Source organism: Syngnathus leptorhynchus, chromosome 13 (assembly GCF_054491065.1).
Source record: "Syngnathus leptorhynchus isolate UIUO chromosome 13, UIUO_Slep, whole genome shotgun sequence".
NCBI classification, from domain to species: Eukaryota; Metazoa; Chordata; class Actinopteri; order Syngnathiformes; family Syngnathidae; genus Syngnathus; species Syngnathus leptorhynchus.
In genome coordinates, this window is record NC_141207.1 from 8,501,939 (window position 1) to 8,518,312 (window position 16,374).

The following is a 16,374-nucleotide window of genomic DNA, read 5'->3' on the forward strand; positions in this document are numbered from 1 at the left end:
CTTTGCAGAGGATAAAGAATACAATTTTATATTATCATCAGAATTGGTGATAACAATTGTGAGTACACATGCTGAGTTAGTGGTCATGAATTTGGGTGACCATGTGGGGTGCCCCCCCCCCCTTCCGCCCCATCAGCAAACTGCAAGCTAGGTCAGACGCCATGGTCATGGTAATTTGAGGAATGTGTCCATTTCCTCCTTTGCGGGGTGTGTGTGTGTGAGGGGGGGGGGGGGGGGGGGTGTCGTTCAAACAAAAGAAGCTTCTCCCACCTCAGCTCACATCACCATCAGCACACAGCAGCTCACATTGTGCTCAGCCAACTCCACCAAAGTGGCACCCGCACTTCAGGGGGAAAAAACAACAAAAAAAGTTTATTTATACCACATCAGTGTTTGTTTTGATGTAAACGTTGCAGGTGAAAACAAAGAAAATACCTTTTGTGTTTGGTGTACACACAAACTACTACTTTCCAATCACAACAATCAAACAACAAGACTTAAAAGTGGCTAACTGGTGTTAAAATCCCTTGGAATGAAACCTAACTAACTTTTTGGTGGATCTATTCATGATTGACTTTTTTTTTTAACCAAATTTGATGTCTTGCAGTGGCTGATTAAAAAAGCAAAAGCGTCTTTTTTTCAACGTGACTTTTTCAGACATTTTGGTGTGTCTACTCATGATTGACATTCCTAGCAAATTTTATGCTACTAAGGGAAACTGTCTTTGGGGCGGAATTTTTCCCCCAACAGTCCAATTTAAGTTAATCTTCGAAGGATCCCAAACCACAATGGCTGACTTCCTGTGTGTTTTCAGGCAATAGTTCTTGGAACCTTATCGGTCTACTCATGACACTCCAAATTTAGTGTTTCAGAGGGAGGCTTAATTTTTTTGGTTTATTCTTGTCCCCCTTTTATATAAGTAAACTAGCAGAAATACTGTATTTGAACTCCTATCGAAATACTTCTTTGAGAAAACACAAAGACGACATTGTGCTGATTAGCGTAAGCGGCATTTTAGCGCCGTTGGGTGTTTTTTTTCCTTTTCTTATCTGGAGACTCGTGTTCCTAGTGTCAGTTGAACTGCCATGCAAATGAGCAGGTGGACGTTTGGCCGCCGTAGATAAAGCAAACCTGGGCGGGCCACCAGGCGGGCAGGCGCTAACAAGCGCTGTTTTGTTTACAAGCTGCCGACATATTACCCCCCCCCCCCCCCTCGACACCCTCCAATAGATGGACAGCTGATCCCGAAAAGCTGGAATGATGGTGGAGGGCAGCAGATGGCAGGTCTGCCCCCATCATGTCTGCTTTTTTGGGGGGGAGAACAATGCATCTCTCACAGCTTCTGCTCAAAGGAGGGAAGATTGTTTGGGACGGGGGGTTGAGTTTGTGGACAGCTGGCAGGCAACGTGCCTCGTAGACCAACAACCCCCCACCCCCCCCAACCTATTCAGCCAGCACACCAGGACCCTCACTCCACAATTACCCGGCACGAGCCCCGGCTTAAATATTTACCCTCAATGATTAATCCTAGACCGAGATAATCACAAATAGTTTTGAAACTCCTTCTCTTCTTACAAATGCAACATTTTCGACTGCCCTGAAGATGGATAAAGGTCATTTTTTTGCAGGAATAGTGCAATTTCGGCCAGTCCCTGAATGCAACATCAGACCCTTGGAAAGCTAGGTGGATCCATATATAGCTAGACACCCCCCCACCCACCCCTGCTCACGCCATCATCAGCATCACCACCCCTTGCCCACCACCGCCCCCGTGCCACCTCCCCCCCTCCTCCCTTCCTTTTCCTCCTGGTGCGTTTGATCCCCGGGGGACGTGAAGCCTCAGCATTCCTCTCATTCCTCCCTCGCAACAATCAGCCTGTGAGCCTTTTATGAGCCACACTCAGTCTGCTCACACTCACTTGCGCGCGTGGACTGCATTTGCGCACTCCAGGAGCTTTTCGGAGGTTTTTTTTTTTTTTTTTTTTTACTCCTGGACTTTGAAGTGTTCTTCTTTGTGTGATGAGACTAAAATCTGGTGAGTTTTGAGTGTTTTTATCGATTTTTCTTCCACCTACTCATCTTATGTTTTATGGAATGCGCTGCACAATGGAGCAATAAGTTTACGTGGAGCAGAATTCTTGGCAGTTTCTAGCGCCGTTGGGTCGTGCAGAGCTTTGTGTTAAAACGTGTAAAAATATTGGAAGGCTGTTTTTGACCAATACCAGTCAGAAGTAAGAAAAATAACAATTTAAAGTGTAAACCCGCATTGTTTAGAATTTTACAATATGGTTTTGTTTTTATATTTTTATTTTTAATTAGCACACCCCAAAAAAATCTGCATTGTTTGTTTTGCCGTGACCAGCAACAATATATATAATCTATCTTCAGTCTTATAGCCTTTCAATAATAATGTTACAAAAAAAAATTATGTGTTATTTACAAGACTGACAATGGCAAGATGTTACAGTTGTGGAGCAATCAGCAAATACTATTTGAGGAATTATGACATTTCATATTCAACTGATTTATGTGGCTGATGATGATTTGAGCAACAACATGGGATTGGCTCAATTACTAATTACTTAATGAATAAACTCATGAATGGCATTACCCCCACAATTTCCCCACAAAAATCAAATTTCATATTTCCTTCCACTCTGAAGCCCTAATAAAGAATTGAGGGGCTGACAAGTGTCTTTTCCTTCAGATTCCTTGTGATCCGTGCTGTTCCTCAAGTCCCCCCCCCCCCATCCAGGCCTTCTTGGACATGAGAACCGCCGAGGCTGCCCCCGGGACGGTCCTGCACCGCCTCATCCAGGAGCAGCTTCGCTTCGGGAATCTAGCAGACACCCGCGCCCTGCTGGCCATCCAGCAGCAGGCCTTGCGCGGTAGCGGCGGTGGTCGAGGGAGTCCTCGTTCTTCTCAGGAGAACCTAACCCGAGACGAGTGCCAGTACCTGCACATGTCCACCCGGCAGGACCCCCAAGGCCAGGAATACCAGGGAAGCTGCGTTCATCCGGAAAAGCCTTTGAGGATTTCCTACCACGGGGAGGAGCTTCCCACCTACGAGGAGGCCAAAGTGCACTCGCAGTACCTAAAAGGGGAGCTGGACTCTGGCGTGGACGTGCACTGGGATGCCAAGCGGGAGCACGCCCGCTCCCTCAGCGAGCGCCTCATGCGACTCACCCTGGAAGGGAACCCGGGACCTAGAATGGTGCCGGCCATGAGCACCTCTCAGAGTTTTCCGCAGTTATACACCGCCATTCCTCAAGGAGACCCGCGTGGACCCCCGCCTGGGTACCCACCCCAGAACCAGGAGGTGTACTTCCTTGAACCCAACCCGCCTCCACCCTTGTATTCACCAATCAGGAACGGCAGCCAAAGTGCCACGTCCGGGAACGAGGGTGATGCCTTGAGACGGGAGAACTGGAGACTGAGGCGGGAAGTGGACATCTATGCAGAGAAGGCTGCACGCCTGCATAAGGTAAATGAAGAAGGGGATTTCCTTCTTTACTTTCTTTCTTTACTTCCTGGCATTATCTCACTGTTTGATTGACGGTCCAATGTCTTCTCCAAGCTGGAGAATGAGATCGCCAGGATCTCGGAGGCGTACGAAACTCTAATGAAGGGCTCGTCCAAGCGTGAAGCGCTGGAGAAGACCATGAGGAACAAGCTGGAGGCCCAGATCAAAAGGATGCACGACTTCAATCGGGATCTCAAAGGTACGACGCGACTCGGTAACTTGATACCGGAACTTTAAAAAAACCCTAACCATGTGCGTTTCCAGAACAAGTGTGCGCGGCCGCCAAGCAGAGAGCAGACAAGGAAACCGAATGCTCCGAACACAAACAGCACGTCTTCCTCAAGCTACTCGAACAAAGTGAGTTCATGTACACACACACACGCTTGTTTGTGGACTGGACACAAGTCGGACAATAGTAGGGCGTTGACTTCACCGTCTCGCTGGCGCTCGCTTATATTTTCAGCTTCTTGTTTGCTTGGCGTTCCGTAGAGGCATTCCACAGCTTTTGGCAGTACAAAGCTATGCCTTGTGTATGTACGTGTGTGCGCATGTAAGTGGATCAGAGGAAGTCTGCATTCCCCTGGCAGGCATGCAGTCACAGCACAGGGGGGGGGGGGGGTGCTTGTGTAATCAAGCCCCCCTTTCCAAGTGACACATCACTTTCTGTTTTATTGACGACTTACCCGAAAAACAAGTACAAAAGCTGCAGTGTGTTCATTTTATTCTCAACTTTATTTTTGAAAACCACAGCTGTCATCCACACAGCAGTGAATGGAAGCTAGCAGCAGCAAATAAAATGAAAACAACAAGGGGCCCGAAATTGAACCCTGTGGAACACCCGTATAAAATTAGGTCTTTTTTTTTTTTGTAATTCTGTGTAAATGTGTGTCCAGATGAGGAGCAGCAACGTGAGCGTGAACGTCTGGAGAGGTCCCTCCAGAACTTGCGGGTGTCGGCGGAGGAGAGCCAGCGTGGACGTGAGCTCTTGGAGAAGGCTCTGCTCTCAGCGCACGCCCGAAACCGCCAACTGGAGGATGAACTGCACAGGAAACGCGCTTATGTGCAGAAGGTGGAACGCCTCCAGAGCTCGCTGGGTCAGCTGCAGGCGGCGTGCGAGAAGCGAGAAGAACTGGAGATGCGACTACGCACCCGCCTTGAGCAGGAACTCAAAAGCATGCGTGTGCAACAGGTGAGGATATTTCTCGATGGAGGAAGTCTCGGGGTAGAATAAAAATTGGTCAGGGGGGAACTAACTTAACCCACGTTGCCTTCAGAACCAGACCTCAGGCTCCGTGGCTTCGGAGATAAGCTCCTCGCTGTCGCAACAGCAGCTGAGGGAGCGCGAGGAACGTATCCTGGCTTTGGAAGCAGACATCACTAAATGGGAACAGAAGTACCTTGAGGAAAGCACCATGAGACAGTTTGCCATGGACGCCGCCGCCACGGCTGCGGCGCAAAGGTACGTGACAAAATCACAGGTGCCCAAAAACATCCCAGTTTTTTTTTTTTTTTTAAACAGTTTTTGTGACTTTACAGAGATACCACCATCATCAACACCTCACCCCGACATTCACCCGACAGCAGTTTTAACGAGGACCTGCCTCAGACCAATCACAGACGTCAGGAGATGGAGAACAGGTACAAGAACAGAGAACTGAATCAATCCCCAACAACGATTCGGGTCACTCGGATTCCAGATCTCCGGAAAATCCAACAGAATTCCACCCAGTGATTTTTAAATTGATCCCTGTTGGCTTGACAATGGGTCCATTCAATACTTTTCACACGTTTGGAGCTTGCAGACTTCCCCTAAAATTGAAAAGATATCCAGTGCTCTAGTTCCGGCTGATATTTGATATTCTGCGTAATCCGTCAGATATCATCATTGAATACAAGATGGCCTTTGTGTTTTTTTTGAAAAGAATGCACAAATAAAGTTATTTAACGACCGTCCGTGTGCGTTGCTCCAGAATCCGAGCCCTTCACACACAGCTCCTGGAGAAGGATGCCATGATTAAGGTCCTCCAGCAACGCTCCAGATGGGAGCAATCCAATCTTCGTCCGGCCGCGTCCGTCCCGTCCATCGCCACGGCGACCGGCAGTACCGAGACTAAAGGTGAGCGATTGTATCGAGGGACAACTGGCCACCAGACGAAAAAAAAAAAACCAGACGGCCCCTCCTGGCCCTCAAATAGACGAGGCGTTTTTAAGATGGAATGCGTGTCATGGCCCGCTTCCAGAATAGCCCCCGATCCAGAATAGTCATGGGAAGAAGCCAGCGTGTAAATGTGGATGTAAGCAAGGCTAATTAAGCGACTTCTTTCTTTGTCCGCATCCGTAGGAAAGAGCTTCTCGGATGACCAGACAGGTGGCGCCGTACTACGACGCAAGAGCCGGGACTCCAGCACACAATGTGACCAACCAGAATCAAAGTCAAACGTAGCGACGGCCGCCTCTGGTGAGCTTTTGTTTCTTAAGAAACGTAGATTGTTGTCTTCAGTTGTTGTCATGACCACGATGTTTCTCGGGCGCAGATAATTCCGAGGAAACCGAGCCGGGAGAAGTTCGACGGGCCTCGGAGAGCGTCAACGACACAATTGACTCGGAAATGGTGGAGATCCTCATTTGAGGGATGTTGCTGTATCTTATTTATTTATTTGTTTTTGTCATCGCTGCTTATTTGTATCGTGTCGCCCTTTAAGCTAAACGTTTTTGTAATTTAAAAGAATGGAAGTTGGCGTGCCGTGTCTTCTGTGTGACAGAACAATGTATATTTAACTTTTATTTATCTTTGGGGATGGAACGTTTACAAAACTCTGAACGCGGAGCGGCTTTAGAAAATCCAAACGGAGCGTTTGTCGTCGACGCCGAAAGCTGATGATAGGAAATTTCGTTACACTCGACATTTCAGGCGTGAGAGAAGGGAAGGACTTGGGTTTGTTTATCAGGTTTGGATTAGGGATTCGAGTTTTTATTAGGACTCCGTTTTGAAAGTTGGAGGTTCTGGTAAAGTTAAGCGATTGTTGAATTTAGGCTTCACACGGGTCAGACCTTCCAGCTCCGAAGCTAATATTTGCGGCCTTGTAGCGTCAATTCCCCCTGGCCTTGCCTCGCCCCTGCGCTGGAAGCTAATCTTCTCACATTCCTGGTTGAGGGAGTGAGAAAAAAAAGGCTATCTAAAGCGGGGAATGTGAAGTCCCTCAGCCCTCGTTAAAACGTTGCGCATCCCCCCCCGCTTTAGATAGACTTTGCTTTCCGCCATCAGCCAAACTCCAACTTTGCCTGGAATGTGTTTTCGTATTAAACTGGAATGCCCACTCTGGAAGGGGGGGGGGAAATACCGCCTCGGTACACTAATCCAGTTTGGAAGTGTCGCCGCTGGTGTCAGTGGGGATTACCCAAACGTAAATTCTGACATGAAATGGCTCGTTCCACTTCATGCTTTCCCATCCATCGCACACAATATGAATCAATGCATTTGCTGGTCAATGCAGCGGAACAGATTGATTAAAATGGCTCCCTCGGAATGTGTTTACATGGAAGTGAAGTTAATATATAATTGTTTTTCTTTTTTTTTTTGTTCATAAGTTTGTGTTGATTTTTGGTGCCAAAGATGTTCTCAGATTTTTTTTTGGGGGGGGGGGGGGGGTTTGTTCCCTTATTAATGTTATAACAGGTGACATAGATACACAAAAAAGTTTCTGATCCAGTATGGACATTGCTGTGAAGTTTTTTTTTGTAAAGTATATGACTTAATATTTCACCCCACTGAGAGATTAAAGATATTAATATATGTCCAGCAAATGGCTTCCTCTTTTATATTGATAGCAATTCTAAATAAAAACCCTAACCCAAAAAATATATTAATTTTTTTCTATTTGCAGTTTTAGGCTCCAAACAGCTCCTCTTTTTTGTTTTTTGTTTTTTTTATCAGTTCTCCGTTTCCCTTCGACAAACCCTGAATATGTCCATCTTCCAATGCTGAGATCTGCCTTATCAGGCATCTTCCGTCTTGGCATGTGCAGCTGTGCCGCATAAAAAAGAAAAAAATTCTTAATGTCAATATTTATGCCTTCCTCGTTGGCCCGCTCGGTGAGACAGCGATGGCATTCCGTGGATGCCATTGATTCTCTCACCGCTGCTGTCTTTACTTGTTGAAAATAGCCATGGAGAATCTCTTCCCAAACGGGGCAGGTGTCTTTGAGATTTACCGTCGCCATTTTTTGGCCCATTTTCTCACTCGCATACTCGGAATTTCTGATTAATTCCTCCAAGCATCACCCTCCCTCGCTCGCCCGGCGATGAACTGAGAGGAATGTTCCGAGTCGGAGCGCTGAGTGACGGAACATTGCTCCCAGGAATTAAGATCTCGTGTCATTCCGTCCACACACACGCACACACACATCTGGATTCCTGCTGGGATTGCCGTGACCTAGCATCCCAAGTCTAGGCGCATCCATTTTTCGAACATCTGGAATTTCCCCAGGATGGTCGCTTTCAATCAAAATACCAAAATTCTTCTTCAATTTCAGGCTTGGGTTGAATTGTGAGCCCCAAGATGGCTGCCTTGTTAAATTTCAGACATGGATCCTTGAAGTGGCCATCGTCGAAGTAGTTACGCATGGTGTTTTTTTCACGAAGTTTCCACTATGCTACATAATCGAGTTGCTCAACGTCAAACTGTTGAAAAATCCATGTCGAACTCTGTGCTTTGCTCTCATTTTCATGGAAATTCCACAACTTCCTGCCTACAGCTTCCATGGAATGTCAACCCCCGCCTCATAGCAGCCCACCACTCAACTTTTCCACGAAGCTTCTGATTTTTTGGAATGTTTCTCCTATGAATGAATTCCTGAAAACGCACCATTTTGCAAGTGCCTGTGACATTTTAAAACAATGTATATTTTAGCACTCTCCCTCATGGTAGTTTCATCGTTGCAAATTGGGCTGTTTCACATTGCCCTAATTGACCTCTCTTTATCCTCCTAACTCATTTCCGTAGTATGTCGAGAATGCACCGAAATCAACGTGCTGACAGTGTAGGCAGCGACTCATCCACGACACTGCGTGTATTGACGAATCGTAAACGATAAAAGCAGAAGTCAACTATATTGGAACACTCAAGAAACTTTTTCCCTCAACACTTGTTATTGTGTTGTGTGATGCTCGCTGAGCTGAGGTCATGAATGGCATCACGAGTGACAGGTGCAGAAAATAAAATCCAACTTTCCGAGGTGAAAAGGGCACAATGCTTTTCACTTCTCATTCCCAAATGTCAGTCTAGCACCATCTAGCGTATATTTATGGTATCACAACCAGGAGTCATCATCGAGTGGCGGGAGATTCAGCAGGGAGCGCCAGCCCAAAGTGACTAAATGATTGTCATTTTCACTTCATGGAAAAGAAAAGACATTATTTGACGGATAAAAAGTAAACATCTTTAAATAACGTCAATAAGTTGTTATGTTGCAGGTTGTGGAGGTAAGAGACCACTCCACACGGGCGAAGCAATTCTCGCGCTCCCATTGGTCGACACTTTGGTCTTATTTTTGCTGATTGGTTAAAAGAAGCACAAGGGCGGCTCTTGGTTGTTAAGGTTGGTCGACGCATTTCTCACGCTTTCATTGGGCAATGCCCCGGATTTCTCTTCACTCATTGGTTAAAACGAGTTAGAGGGGCCGGCTCTCAATTTAAGGTTACGATTGGTTGATGCATGTTCTCCGCTCCCATTGGTCAATCTCTCGAAATTCTCTTCCCTGAATGGTTGAAAGAGTCAAGGGGGCCGGCTCTCTATCAAGCGTTCTTCCGGCTTACATGTTGTCGCGAACGAAGAAAAAAAGGAAAAGAAAAGACGAATGGAAAAATTGTAATCCAGAAAAGGAGCGTTGCTTGTAAACTCACCGATACGGTAAACACATATGTACACTCGGAAATACCTTCGCTTGTGTAGCGCGACCTGTTTTAGCCAGTCGTTCGCCATAAAAGTTAATTTGGACGTGAGTGATAAACAGGCGGCACCAGAAGACCTAACGAGTCTCACGTTAGCTTGTTGCTAATAAGCTCGCTCGGATGAAAATGTATTGCTTTTAATATGTGATATTATCGAAGTAAAAGCGTCGAATATTTCCAGTGGAAGTCTCACTGGGCTAACATCGCGTTTGTGTTCTCTTCCCAAAGCGGCGAAAATGACGTCGCTTCACTTGATAAATGATGATGAAACTTGAGGTTAGACGAGTATTTCGACCGATAAACGCAAGCAAAAATACTCTTCCATTTACGTATCTATTTGTTTATGTTAACTGGGTGTCTTATAATGTTGGCCGCAGACTATAACTATGTTCAGCTTTCGTACCCTCGCTCAGTCCGCTAAAGGGTTAATTTTTCGAGTCTTTCATTGTTGAGGTGCTCGTACTTCTGTTGGCACAGCTGCGCATGCGCACATTTTCTTTTCAAGCGTTTAGACACGCGAATATTTACCTACTTTTTCTCTTTTTCAAGTCGTCGAGTTAAAGAAAATAAAAATCCGAATGAGCTCCCAACAATTCCCACGACACGGGCAGCCCGCCTCGAGTCCCGGGGGACCTCCCCTGATGCCCGCCGGTGGAAACCTGGTGCCTGTCAGTCAACCGTCAAACCTGCAAGGTGAGCAAAAATAACCATCACTTTTCCAATGATTAATAAGTGATGCCCAAAAGCCAGGGAAGGAGCGAGACATTAAATTTGAGTCGGTACAAGGGAGTGATTTGTCCTGACTTGAATAATTATTTTTAAATGAGTATCAAGAGTAATCATCTAACATGATTAGTCTAATCACAAATCCAACATGGGGAAAAAAACGCTCCATTCCTTTCTGTTTGTTTATGCTAGTCTGTAAATAAATATGTTTCATAGCCGGCGCTGAGGCTGTGGACAGCGACCAGCAGGAGCACCCGCCAGCGGGAGGCGGCACGAGTACGGTGGTGTTCCGGGACGACAAGCAGGAGACCATGGTGGTGCGACCATACCCGCAGGTGCAGACGCACGGACAGCCACAGCCCGCCCCGCAGGCGCTGCCCATCCAGCCTGGTGGACCGCCTATGGCATTGCCTGCTCCGCCGGTGCATCTGCCGCAGGGCCAGCCTGCGGTCCTCACTGACGGACAAATGAAGGTACCTTATCTAAGAGTTGACAGCCAACATTGTATGTAATGTCTTTCTTAAATAATAAATCTAAGCCAAAGTGAAAATAATCACCCTTAGGCGGTTCTGAAGTCCCCCATGCCGAGCCGCCTGATAGCTCCTGCGCCAGCATCCAACCAGGGCCACATCACCATTCCCCCCAAGGTCCCGGCCCACATGACATCCACCCCGGAGAGCAGCAGCGCTACCACGCTTTCTATTCCCGTGGCCACCATCAGCGGACAGCAGGTGAGGCCGTCTTGTCACATCTGCAGCCCAAAATCCATAATGTGTTCACCAAAATGACTTTGGTGGCCTTTCTTTGTGCGTCAGGGTCACTCCAGCAACTTGCACCACCTGATGTCAGCCAACATCCAGATCATTCGAGGTAGCGGCCCAACGCTGCAGATCGGGACCCCTGCCGTACCGCCGCAGACTTTTACGTCGCATCTGCCACGAGGTATTTTACATGCTAGTTTGATTGTGACGACACATCACCGTGGGAAATAGAAGTGTTAGTTTTAACGGCCATATATTTATGTTTTCCCTTCACAGGTGCAGCTGCTGCCGCGGTCATGTCCAGCTCCAAAACAGTCCTCCGACCGGCCACTGGAGCAGGCGCAGGCCCGGGCCAGCCCACCGTACAGCACATCATCCACCAGACTATTCAGGTACTAAACACACATATTGTGCGCTCAATCATTTTGTGTGTGTGTGTGTGTGTGTGTAAGACGTCGTTGCTTCCACAGTCTCGTCCGGCTGTGACGACGTCCACGTCTGTGCTTCCCACCGCGGTCGCCCCCATTTCAGCCACGAGGACCCAGTCTCCCGTCATCAGTCCCACGGCCACGCACTCTGCAGAAGTTGCTCACGGGTAAGATTGACCACCTTATTTCAACATTCAAGTTTAAAGCTTTTAAGTATTGGATCTGTTTTCTTCCAGGCGTCCCGGCTTGACTATTCACCCGCCGCCAGCCAGTATCAGCATCCAGAGGCCTCAGACGTCGCGCGACACAGCCACGCGCATCACGCTGCCCTCACACCCGGCCATCGGCGCTCAGAAACCTCAGCCGCCGCACACTATGACGCAGGTTAATCGACTCGACTGCAAAGGAACTTTTTTTTTTTTTTTTTTTTTTGCTTTTCCGAGACAGAAAATGTAAATACCTTGTTTTGATCTCATAGAAGCCCATCTTCAGTACCGTCACGCCAGTCGCAGCAGCCACCGTGGCGCCCATCGTGGCCACCAACACCGTGCCCTCCACTACCTCTATTGGTACGCAGTCACAAGAAAGACACTCCTGCCAAAAAGATAGCCGATGAACTCCTAATGCACATTTGCGTGTTACATTCAGGTTCAGTTCCCCATACCCAAATGAGCAGCAACACTATCGTCACCATGACGATGGCCTCCCACTCGTCGCACGCCACCGCCGTCACCACCTCGGCCATCCCCGTCGGTGAGTTTTTTCTTGTTTTGACTTTGCCGCTTTTCCTTCCCTTTGGCCTCACCTCGGTGTCGCTCGCAGCCAAAGTGGTGCCTCAGCCCATCGCCCACTCGTCGTCTCGCGTGCAGCCCGACTACCCCGGGGAGAGGGCCAACCTCATTCCCATTCAGGGCCATCGCTCGTCGCCCAACCCGGTCACCATGGAGCCGAGAAACGACAACAGGTGGGATCAACTTTCTTTGATGTAATGTTCCATACATACGTTATTACAGATTTCTACGTCAACCTTTGAGTAACCTTTTTTGACCCCTTTGATTTTCAAGGCCTCCCGTCCCGGTCCAGTTCCAGTATTTCTTGCCGACGTACTCGTCGTCGTATCCCCTGACTCACACCTACACCCCCATCAGCAGCTCTGTGTCCACCATCCGTCAGTATCCTGGTAGGAAACAGGTTTTGTTAAACAATAAATTCACTCTTGGTTTTCTTTTTCGGGCAATTAAATCGGCCACAAAAAATGTTGGATCATTTTTCCACATTTTAACCTCAGTTTCTTCTCTTTTTTAAGTGACTCCCCAAGCTCCAAGTTCTGCGCTGCCCGCGCAGGCCGGCGTGGGTGTGGCCACCACCGTGCACCTCAACCACATGCAGCTTATGGCGGTGGACCGCATCGGCCTGCCGTCGGCGCAGATCAGCACCCAGGGCATCCAGCCGGCGCCCATCGCCACGCAGGGCATCCAAGCGGCGCCCATCGGTGTGCAAGGCCTCCACCCGGGTACGGCGTCCATCGGTGCGCCCGGCCTCCAGCAGGGCGCCGGCCAGCAGCAGCAACCGCCCGCCGAAGCCAAATCTGGTACCATATTCCCTTCACTAACTTATTTTCCTCTTGACTCTAACCGCAGCCAAAGTAGTACAATAATTGCTTTCGAGGATTACTCAACCGTTTTAACCTCATCCAGGTGTGGTCTTGGCTGACGGCTTTGTGGCTAACCCGATCGGCAGCACCACTCAACCGGTCGGCACCATGGTGCAGGCTCACGGACAGGCAGGGGCGCCCACCCAGGTGTCCTCGCCGAGACCCTGCATCCTACGCAAGAAGCCCACCACCGAAAGGTGAGAGGCAATCCGAATCATTGATCAATTAAAATAATAAAAAATTCAAGGGGCAGTACATGAAATATATTTTGAGTGCTCTGATTTTCAGGCTAGACCTATCTAACATCCATACATTTCAAACTTCTTGTTCATGTTTTGTTTTCAGTTGTGTTCGCAAGACCCTCATTCCTGCTCAGCCCAGTGAACCGAGCAGCGTCCGAATGGAGAGTGGCATGAGAGGGGCTAGTTCCCCCCGACCCGCAGGGTGAGAATCCCTCACATGGATTGCTTCGAAACATATCAACCTGACAAAAGCTAACGTTTAGTGCGATTGGACAGGGGAGTTTAGTAAACCTAAAAATAGATGTGTGCCAACTGGCTAATGCTATATATATATATATCTAATTTTGAAGGGTATTCAAAACAGTTCTTGAGTGCTCTTTGACCTTTCACCCCCCTCAGAGTCAAACCCAAAGCCGAGGTGCACATGGCGGTGGCCCCTCCCGTCATGGCCGCCGTGGATGCGCTGACCCCGCCACAGGGCGGCGAGAAGCAAGCGATAGTGGCATCGGGGGCCCCGCACCTCGCCCAGGCCCTGCCCGCCATTCTGGCCACGCCGGGGCCCGCACCCCCATCGCAGCCCTCTGCCGTCCTTTCGGCCCTTCCCGCGGCCATGGCGGTGACTCCGCCTACTCCCGCTTCCATGGCCAACACGGTGGCGTCACCCACGCCACCGGCCCCTAGCAGCACCGCCGCCTGCGTCGCCAGCTGCCCCGACGCCAAGGTCAAGCACGAAGTGGACAGCGTAAACACCTCGCAGCCAGGTTAGGAGGCGACGCTCGTACCCTTTTCGCACAAAGCTGTTACCGATGCTAGTCATGCTTGAGGTTTACAACTCTGTTTTTTTTTTGTTTATTTTGGGGTTTTTTTTTTTCCTCACAGACGCCAACCCTGTCCTGAACACCCAGTCCTCCGCCCTCAACGTGCCCCCCACGGGAGACCTCATCCCAGGGGCCTCCCCGAGGAAGAAGCCTCGTAAGCAGCAGCACGTCATCTCCATCGAGGAGAGTGAGATGATGGAGACCAACAGCACCGACGAGGAGAAGGCGCCCGGGAGGCCCATCACAGGCAGGGCTGAGCGCAGAGAGTCTCCCCCCAGGGAATATGTCGGTACGTAGTATTTACATACCTTTGATTGGTTTTGCCTATTCAAATGTAAAAAAAATACAAAATTCCTCTCTCAGATGAGGAAGGGGTACGCTACGTGCCCGTCAGGCCCCGGCCGCCAGTCACCCTCCTAAGGCACTATCGTAACCCCTGGAAAGCCGCCTACCACCACTTCCAGAGGTACAGCGATATCCGTGTCAAAGGTTAGTTTTGCCCCCCCCCCCCCCCCCCCCTAAACGACGCAATGTGTCACCGGGTTATCAATTCAATAAAATTCATTCATTTTGTGTGTGTTTGTATCTCAGAGGAGAAGAAGGGCACCTTACAGGACATGGCCAACCAGCGAGGGGTGGCGTGCCGAGCACAAGGTTGGAAAATTCACCTGTGTGCCGCACAGCTCCGACAGCTGGTGAGTGGAAGGGACAAGCTGTTTCCTGAGCCTTTATATTTGCTTTTTTATTTTTAAAAACTTAAATACGATATGTTTTTGACCGACCTTCCCGCTGGTCATTTTGTGTTTTCAGTCTAGTTTAGAGCACGACGTGTACAGCCGCCTGTCCTCCCTGCAAGAGGGCCTCATCCCCAAGAAGAGAGCGGGCGCAGACGACGACCTACACCGCATCAACGAACTCATACAGGTCCACCTTTTTAATCCCGTGAAAAAGTTCACACACATTGCCACAATTGTAATTCCAATTCAGTGGACATTGTTTATTGTTGATGATTAGTCTTGTTCTTCTTTTCGCCCTTCTATTGCAACACTTCCAATAAGTCCATCCTTTCCCCACAGGGCAACATGCAGCGCTGCAAGCTGGTAATGGACCAGGTGACGGAGGCTCGGGACACCATGATGAAAGTTCTGGAGCACAAAGAGAAAGTTCTGAAGCTGCTAAATAAGAACAGTGCTGTCAAGAAGTCGTCCAAGCTCAAGCGCAAAGAGCGGGCATGAGGACCCCCCAGCCCAACTGTCCCTTTACCCGAACCCCCGCTCAGAATCTGGTGCTATGATCTGCTCTATACAATCACAAGCACCCAACGTGGGTAACACGAGGCTGGCGGGCACCTTTTTTAGGAAGAGGTTCTCACTTTTTTTGTGTTTTGTTTTGGTTCATTTCCGAAAACCTCGAAAGACGATGTTTGCTAACATTGCTTCCACAGCGTCGCCTCGCCGTGGGGCAGAAGAGGCAAGGAGGAGTAGGAAACGGTAACGTGGAGACCAACCTCAAACGTGCTGTTTTATGTTTTGTTTGGATCAGTGCCTTCGTTGTGTTTGCGGATCATTTGGCCGCCAGCATTTTGCAACGACACGTGCTCTCGTCACTCGTTTCCCTCCATTTTGTAGCACCCGATCAGGTTCAACGTTTTCCTTGGGGAGTTTGCAATTAAAAATAGTGTTTTTTGTCATCTTTGTTACAACTGTGAATATTATTCCTAACAATAGTAGAAAAGAATGAAATAAGTGAATTTAATGTGGATGTCACACTGGCCAAACCAGATATTTTGCTTTAAGCATGCTAATTTGCAAGACTGAAGACTTCTAAAAATATGTGATCAATGGAAAAACTCTGACCTCATCTTCAGACAAACACAGCTTAAGCAATTTTCATCTGAACAAAGTGGATTTATTTTTCTTTTAATTGCAGACTCCCCTTTTAAATCAAGCCTAAGTAGAAAAAAAAAAGTCTGTGGTTTACAATTTTCGTAATTGGCAATCATGTTTTTTTTTTGTTATTAGTGAAGAAGGCCGAGAAAGAATTTCAGACGGAGCGTGCTTATGTTCACAAGGCAAAATTATTGTTTGAATGTGCTCTTTTCTTTTGTACACTCCTCCACCCTCAAATTGCGGACATTTTATGCCCTGCGATGTGTAAAAACAAACAAGATTTCACAGAGAGGGAGAGTTGTAGTGAGTCGGGATCATTCAGCCCAGACCTTGTACATTGTTTTTGTCTGTAAGTATAGTAAAGATTCTTCAACAGTGCACACT

General features: G+C 48.3%; 2 protein-coding genes across 2 annotated transcripts; both read left to right on the forward strand.

The window, feature by feature from the left end:
- Positions 1 to 1,894: 1,894 nt before the first annotated feature.
- Positions 1,895 to 7,156, forward strand: amotl2a (angiomotin like 2a). The gene is made up of 10 exons (XM_085927954.1): positions 1,895 to 2,035; positions 2,708 to 3,484; positions 3,578 to 3,722; positions 3,788 to 3,880; positions 4,417 to 4,712; positions 4,798 to 4,982; positions 5,060 to 5,161; positions 5,494 to 5,639; positions 5,865 to 5,981; positions 6,058 to 7,156. The coding sequence occupies exons 2-10, from the start codon at positions 2,768 to 2,770 to the stop codon at positions 6,150 to 6,152; spliced, it is 1,896 nt and encodes a 631-aa protein (XP_085784080.1). The 5' UTR covers positions 1,895 to 2,035; positions 2,708 to 2,767; the 3' UTR covers positions 6,153 to 7,156.
- Positions 7,157 to 9,322: 2,166 nt separating this feature from the next.
- Positions 9,323 to 16,368, forward strand: sap130a (Sin3A associated protein 130 a). The gene is made up of 21 exons (XM_085927656.1): positions 9,323 to 9,431; positions 10,022 to 10,165; positions 10,415 to 10,671; positions 10,762 to 10,929; positions 11,014 to 11,140; positions 11,236 to 11,351; positions 11,430 to 11,554; positions 11,624 to 11,771; positions 11,866 to 11,956; positions 12,036 to 12,140; positions 12,210 to 12,351; positions 12,452 to 12,567; positions 12,694 to 12,978; positions 13,085 to 13,238; positions 13,387 to 13,485; positions 13,683 to 14,044; positions 14,163 to 14,390; positions 14,465 to 14,590; positions 14,693 to 14,796; positions 14,912 to 15,025; positions 15,178 to 16,368. Exons 2-21 carry the CDS (start codon positions 10,051 to 10,053, stop codon positions 15,334 to 15,336), a joined length of 3,141 nt encoding a protein of 1,046 aa, XP_085783782.1. The 5' UTR covers positions 9,323 to 9,431; positions 10,022 to 10,050; the 3' UTR covers positions 15,337 to 16,368.
- The last annotated feature ends 6 nt before the right edge of the window (positions 16,369 to 16,374 follow it).

What these genes read in the sequence shown, in the direction of transcription:
- amotl2a (XM_085927954.1), top strand. Translation starts at nt 2,768, where the DNA reads ATGAGAACCGCCGAGGCTGCCCCCGGGACGGTCCTGCACCGCCTCATC. An exon ending in CTTCAATCGGGATCTCAAAG is followed by an intron (nt 3,723 to 3,787) that starts GTACGACGCGAC and finishes GTGCGTTTCCAG; the next exon opens with AACAAGTGTGCGCGGCCGCC. An exon ending in CGTAGCGACGGCCGCCTCTG is followed by an intron (nt 5,982 to 6,057) that starts GTGAGCTTTTGT and finishes TCTCGGGCGCAG; the next exon opens with ATAATTCCGAGGAAACCGAG.
- sap130a (XM_085927656.1), top strand. Translation starts at nt 10,051, where the DNA reads ATGAGCTCCCAACAATTCCCACGACACGGGCAGCCCGCCTCGAGTCCC. An exon ending in TCTGCAGAAGTTGCTCACGG is followed by an intron (nt 11,555 to 11,623) that starts GTAAGATTGACC and finishes GTTTTCTTCCAG; the next exon opens with GCGTCCCGGCTTGACTATTC. An exon ending in TCCCCCCAGGGAATATGTCG is followed by an intron (nt 14,391 to 14,464) that starts GTACGTAGTATT and finishes TTCCTCTCTCAG; the next exon opens with ATGAGGAAGGGGTACGCTAC.